Source organism: Sceloporus undulatus, chromosome 1 (assembly GCF_019175285.1).
Source record: "Sceloporus undulatus isolate JIND9_A2432 ecotype Alabama chromosome 1, SceUnd_v1.1, whole genome shotgun sequence".
Classification (NCBI taxonomy): domain Eukaryota; kingdom Metazoa; phylum Chordata; class Lepidosauria; order Squamata; family Phrynosomatidae; genus Sceloporus; species Sceloporus undulatus.
The window spans coordinates 220,115,861-220,122,967 of record NC_056522.1 but is presented as its reverse complement, the minus strand read 5'-3'; the positions used below and the strand labels follow the sequence as shown (position 1 = coordinate 220,122,967).

Genomic DNA, 7,107 nt, shown 5'->3' with positions numbered 1-7,107 from the left:
GTAAGAGCCCTCATCCCGACCACCATCTTGAGGGGAAGAGAGGCCTTGCAATTTTTTGTATTGTATTGCAATTTTTATTGTACACTGCTATGATCATTGTGGAATAGTGGTCTATAAATAAAACTTATTATTATTATTATTATTATTATTAGTGAGCTATCATCATGGCCAAATCCCAAAATTTGTTGAAGTAACCCTTCAAAATCTTTTAAAACACACCTAAGGGATTGGAGGATGTTCAGTAGCCACATTTTGAAAAGCAAATGAGACATGAAGGGGAGGAAATGAAGAGTATGGATACTATTCTCAGCAGGACTAGTTCACTGGAGCTGTTGGGAAGAAGGAAGCCTTGTAATATTTTGTTGCAAAAACTGATTATCTTTAATAAAGGATTAGTAATTCCTGCTCAGCCACAAAAAAACCACTGGGTGCCCTTGGGCCAGTCATGTACTCTCAGCCTCAGAGGTGGACAATGGCAAACCCCCTCTGAAGAAACATGCCAAGAAAACCCCATGATAGGCTTGCTTTATGGTCACTATAACTTGGAAATGACTTGTAGGCACACAACAACAACAACAACAACAACAACAACAACACTTTTTTTAGGGATTGGGATTCATAATTGAAATAGCATGGTTATTTAAGAGTGTGAGCTAGAAAATCTTTCCTTGCTTCAAATTTCTGTTCAACCAGGAATGGGGGAGGCATTAGGGATATTTTCCCACCTTCAGTCCTCTTGTCTGAGCAATGCAGGTAATATACAGTGTTCCTATGAATTTCACTGTTTATATTTTATAGCTAAGATTCTGTTTAACCCTGGAGGATGGAGGTCATGTGGCTGAGGAGTGGGGACATAGCAGTGGATGCAGGTTGAGTAGGAGGGTATTGGATACCATCCTAATGGCTTGGAAGTTTGATACTTGAAGGTCCACCTCATCCTCTCTATACCTTCTGAGAACTGGGGACTGTTGAGAATTGGGGGCCCTACTCTGAGTCTCACTGGTAAACTGTGGTAAGACATTGGAAAGGGCCTTCTGTGCTAGAGCCCTGGTGGCACAGTGGTTAAATGCCTGTACTGCAGCCACTCACTTGCAAACCATAAGGTTGCGAGTTCAATACCAGCAAAGGGGCTCAAGCTCGACTCAGGCTTGCATCCTTCCGAGGTCACTAAAATGAATACCCAGGTTGTTGGGGGCAATTAGCTTATACTTTGTAAACCGCTTAAGTGCACTGATAAGCAGTATAGAAATGTACTTGCTATTGCTACTGGACCCTGGTTATAGAATGCCTTCCATAGTGACAAACTTGACTGGCATCAGCACTGATGCTGTTCCATGACCAGTTCAAAACATAGCTTCTACTTCTTCTTCTTGTTAAAACCTTCAGAGCCTATATGATTTTATCCAATTTGCACACTTGGTACAGTTTTCAGTATTTTCAACTGAACTGCTTTTAAACCACCTTTAACGTTAAGTGGTTTAACATGCCTTTAAAAATTATTGCCATTATTTTAAACTATTCTAAACTGATTTTATTGCATGGTGCCTGCTGTTGGGTGAGATATAAATATTTGAATAAATATGACTGAATAGAGGCATTTTTAAAACAACAACAATAACCCAGGAGTATAACAAGTAGTGCCATAAAAAGATTCCAGCTGTGTTTTTAAAAATGTATAGTACACTCCTGTTCTAATATTATGTTTTATTAATTTATTTACACCCCACATTCCCCCCCCCCCAAAGGTGCCTTATACCACTGAGAAAACTCTGGTTATCTTACAATCTAAAGTACAGTTCATAAAGAAAATAAACTGTACAGGGAAACCTGACTGGAATGATGTCTACAGAAAGTTTTCAATGCTTGGAAGAGCGTTACTTGAATATGAACAAGCATTGTCCTCTTTCCAGAAGGGAAAGGAACTCAAACTATTCCTGCAGAGGTTCTCAAATATTCTGCCCTTGTAAGAAAATGGTAATGCAGAGGCAGAGCCACTCATCAAATGCCAGCAATAAGAAACAGAGGTTAGTATTATCAGCAAGCAATTACTGATACATTTGATATTATATATAATCCCTTTCTGGAAATCGCTACTAAAATCTTTGCCCATAGTGATTTCTTTGTAGCTGGGAATTCTGTAATAATATTCTTCTCTTCCACCCTCCCTTGCAAATACCCTCCAAATTATTCTTACTCATCTCCTGTCATTTTTTCCCATTCACATATCACTCGTAAACTACTTACCCATCTTATTATTATTTTAATCCTTCCTTCCTGCAGAGGGTACTCAGTGGATTCCAGTACTGCAGCTCATCTGAAGATGGTCTGAATTCCACTGCTGTCTCTCTGTTAAGTCAAGCTGTATTTGGAAGGTGTTGTACTATAAATTAGTGTAATGAGACAATTCTGGCATAGATAAGATGAGGGTGAGTTTAGAGCTTCTGTGGGTACTCTTTGAGTCTGGGCACGTTTCTCTTTCATGTTTTTTTTTCTTTCCATATTTGTAAAGAGAGGCTGGAAAGGTGTTGGATACTGGGAAAGAACTGGGTGTTCTACAGGCTGGCACTCTCCTGTTATGTTGGAGTATAACTCCCATCATATGCTGAGGATGGTGGGGTTCATAGTCCAATGTGGAGACACTGGACTGCACCACATTAGAGTGGGTTGGTCTAAGACAATCAACAACAGACTACATAAAAGATTAAATACTGCCCAAAGAGAGCTTTTACAATCTGAGCACTTTCCTTTGTGAGTTAGAAATATGTTCTCCCTACTCCAAGAAAACTTCCCCAAAACAACCAACTCAGTGAAATAGTTTGAAATAGTGCAAGTGATGTTTGTTAACTCCATGAAGAGAGTTGTTGGGAACATAACTTCACGCAGTTAAGAGACTGATATATGTTTGGAGTCCTACTGTTCCCTTTCTCATTTACCGCCACTGAACTTACCTGCAACAGTTGACTTTCAAAGCAATGTACACAAGCCCTCTGAATGGGTTTTAGTAACATCTCCATCCTTTACAAGCAGTGCTGGGGAACCTGTGTCCCATCTGATATTTCTGGCCACAGGTGAAGGATGTTAAGAGAAATACTATATTACCAAAGCTTCTATAGCCCTGCTTTAAATAGTCACTTTATCTGGATTTTCTCACCCACTAACATAGCAATAGCCCAGTACAAACGGGCCTTTCTGATGCCCTCGTCACATGCTAGGGTTGCCTGGGGGGTGGAGGGCCCACACGCCCCACAACCATCGCATGTGACGAGGGCCTAACAATGGCAGTGCCCTTTATACATGGGTGCCGCCATTGTTATGTCAGCACCACGCGGTGTCTGCATGGTGCTGCACGCTTAAGTAATGAGTATGCCAGTGGCGCACTTGTTACACCACTGCTGCAGCTTGAGAAGAACCCACTTTTTGTGGGTTCTTTTTCCGCTGGTGGGAAGCCACGCAATTTGACGGCTGCGGCTTCCCTCCAGCGGAAAAACAGGCGCTGGGAGGCCACCCTTTTTGGGTGGTCTGCACTAATATCACTTCTAAAACTCAATGATGTTATACATTGCATTTTTGCTCCTCCCCCCCCCCCCTTTACACAACTACTAGATCACCCAGGTATTTCACAAATCCTTCCAGGCACCCTGTCTGTGGAATTAACATGTGTAGTTAACTGCAAAAAGACAATATAAAGAGAGAGAAAGATAAATAGCTGAAGGGTGGAGTTGAAGGGTTTCACAGCTGACATCCATATTTTTTTGTGGGCTAGAACATGGCCACATAGCCTGAAAATCCCACAAAAAAAGCTGAAGGGTCTTTTTCCTCAATATATATATTTACACATGTCAATTGGCCTTGTTATATCAGTTTACCTTGTTTTATTTTGATATTGTAAGTATGTATGAAATAGAGAGCCAGCATGGCATAGCAGTTTACATGTTGGGCTTGGACTCTGGAGACCAGAGGTCGGTTCTCAGCTTGGCCATGAAACCCAGAGTGACCTTAGCTGAGTCACACTCTCAGCCTCAGGGAAAGGTAATGGCAACTCTCTTCTGAACAAATCTTGCCAAGAAAACTCCATGATACATTCACCTTAGGGTCGCAATAAGTCGGAAAGGACTTGAAGGCACACGACAACAACAAGAAGTATAAAGTATTCAGAGGAAATGAGATCATGATTTTAAAAAATAAAGTGGAAGGGACAAAGCAATTTTTAAAACCAATTGGTGCCATTTACTGGATTTTGGAGATCAGTTATGAAAAGTACCCAAGGGAGATGGATTCCTAAAAATGTGACCCATCTTTAAAAAGAGATTTTTCACACATTACAATAAGTCTAAATGGCTATAAATCTTTCTGACTCCTAAGACCACTGTCTTTAACGAAGTTATAGAAATAAATCATCTGGGCCATCTATGGAGAGTTCTGCAAAAGAGAAAGATGTGCATCACCTTCCTTTGCTTCTTTCTCAGCTGCTTTAGGATGCAAATGTAAGGTTGCAGCGTGATCCAGGCAGCCCTGGGCTTGTTGCAGATTGCTGGGCTCAATCAACAGGCCAGACACCGATTCAGTCGATGATGCCATCTTTCTCATCACAGTTTCCTTTCTATAAATAATTGGACTAGTAGAAAAATCACTATCCTTCACTTTTCATTTGTAGCAGCACATGTTTTCCCAGCTGGATCATTTCCATGACAGAAGCTTTATCTTTCCACAGCTCTCTCCATGGATCCTGATAAAATACATGCTCATGGGGTGAGGAGATTTGCATGGGATTAATCCCAGAATATGATGAAGGGCGGGGGGGGGGGGGACGACAAAAATAACAAAGCATTTGTTCCTATTCCTCTCAGCACAATTTGTTAGTATCAAAACTTCTAGGTGTTCTGCTCCAAGGGGTGAATGTTGCCTGACTGATTCATGAACCCTGTTCTGCACAGACATGTCTTGCACAGTTAAACTTCTCAGCCTCTCCCTTCTATCACCTCGTCCTTTGCAAATGTAATCTTTTATTGGTCGAACAGCTTTTATCTGTCAAAGAGCTCCTAACATGTAAAGATTCCCTTTGTGCTCTCGATGTTCAGCACAACTTGCCCAAAGTGAATTTCAATGAAAGAGCTATGCCAACAGACACGGGTGAGAAGAGTCTGACAGATTTTATTAAGCAAATTAAATAAGAAAGAAAGAAAGAAAGAAAGACCATCAGAGCACTTTTTGGGGCTATGTAAACCAGTGAAATTTATCAAGTTATGGGTGCAGCAATCAAGCACATGGGCTTTTCCTTTTAGCAGCAGCAGCAGCAGCAAATAAGCATTGAGAAGTGATTGGTACAAAATACAAACAGTACCCTGACAGAATACATTTTTTAAAAAAGGAAAGAGCTACAGTAAAAAGTCAACAGTTCAAAAACCATGTCATTCACACAACACAAGACTGGCATTTCTGTCACAGGCAAGTTGAAAACTGGATCTAGGCAACAAAACACACACACACACACTCCAGAAAAAAGCACCACAACTTGAATCCCCACCAGATGGATGATGTGCATGCCCTGCCCTTCGCCTTCTGAAGGAAAATGTGTGGCAGGAGGGAGCTGAATGGGTTTTTTCTACAATCAACTTCATACTCCATTTGCTCCCCTCCTTCCTTTTTTCACTCTACAGTCCCTCTCCCCTCCTTGAAAAACAAAGCAGCAAAGTTGGGAATGTTTAGTCTGTGTGCATTTACATTGCTATTTACAAGACACACAGACACACACAAAAATCAGATTAAAAGGCTTCCTGGCTTTCATTACTCTTTTACATAGACTTGTTCTCTCTCCTTTTACCCCTCTTCAGACTTTCACTCCAGCCAGTCCTTGTCTCCACATTGCAGGATCCATCGCTGTCCCTTGGAGAAAAAAGGACGAGGCTGGAAATGTTCCTCCAGATCTCCAGAGAAACTTACCCCCCAACACACCCCCATTTAAGGAGTCAAACCACCTGGCTTCCTATTTCGTGCCGTTGGTGACTAACTTGGATGGTGTGCTCTTGTGAAGGAAGGATGAGGGTGAAGATGATGATGAAGAAGAAGTTGTTGTCTCTGTCTCCTTCCCTGTCCAAGTTGCTGCTCTTGGGAAGGATGGAGGTGATGATGACGAAGAAGATGTCTCTGTCTCCTTCCCTTTCCTGGACGGTGCTCTTGGGGAGGAAGGCTAGGGCTGAAGCAGGAGAAGAAGCTGTCCCTGGCTGCTTCCATGCCCCGCCGTCCTGCCCTGGAAGGGGCTCCAAGACGAGACGACCACCGAGGGCCCCCTGCTGCCAGTCCCGGCGGCGTGGCCCAGGCGGGCTTCCTTGGTCAGTAGGGCCCGACGACGACGGCCTCGACCTCCTTGGAGGGCCTGCGGTCCTTGACCAAGAAGTTGATCATGCCCTCGGACTTGATGAGGAGGTTGCAGCCCAGGAAGAAGATGCCGAAGACGACGGTGAGCGAGAGGACGCACATGACGGCGATCTGCACCACCCGCATGATGTACACGCTCCGCTCGTCCGGCGCCGCCACCACGAAGCCCTCGTCGCTCACCACCGAGGAGCCCGAGACCGAGGGGCCCGAGACCGAGGGGCCCGGCGGCGCCAGCGAGGAGGCCAGCGCCCGGCCCAAGGCCTCGCTGCTGTTGGCCAGCAGCAGCCCCAGCGCCTCCGTCGGGCTGCCCAGCGCCCAGGGAGAGGAAGGAGGAGAGGGAGAGGGAGAGGGAGGCGAGGAGCTCATGGCCCAGGCTGGGAGGAAGAGGAGGAGAAGGAAAAGGTGAAGGAGGAGAGGGAGATGGGGAAGAACAAGGAAGAGGAGAAGAAGAAAAAGAAGAAGGAGATGGAGAAAGTGAAGAAGGGGAAGAGGAAAGAAGAGGAGGAGGAGGAGAAAAAGGAGGAAGAGGAGGCAAAGATGAAGGAGGAGGAGGAAGAGATGGAGGAGGAGGAAGGAGATGGAGGAGAGGGAAAAAGTGAAGAAGGAGGAAGAGAAAAAGGAGAGGGAGAAGAACAAGGAGGAGGAGGAGGAGGAGATGAAGAAGGAGAAGGAGAAAGGAGAGGAGGAGGAGGAGAAGAGGGAGAAAGAGGAGGAGCTGTAGGCGGCGGAGGC

At 44.3% G+C, this 7,107-nt stretch overlaps 1 protein-coding gene across 1 annotated transcript; it reads right to left on the bottom strand.

Annotated features, from left to right (window-relative positions):
• Positions 1-5,149: 5,149 nt before the first annotated feature.
• On the bottom strand, positions 5,150-6,767 carry RPRM (reprimo, TP53 dependent G2 arrest mediator homolog). The gene has a single exon (XM_042442357.1). The coding sequence runs from the start codon at positions 6,739-6,741 to the stop codon at positions 6,331-6,333; it is 411 nt and encodes a 136-aa protein (XP_042298291.1). The 5' UTR covers positions 6,742-6,767; the 3' UTR covers positions 5,150-6,330.
• Between the last annotated feature and the right edge of the window lie 340 nt (positions 6,768-7,107).

What these genes read in the sequence shown, in the direction of transcription:
- RPRM (XM_042442357.1), bottom strand. Translation starts at nt 6,741, where the DNA reads ATGAGCTCCTCGCCTCCCTCTCCCTCTCCCTCTCCTCCTTCCTCTCCC.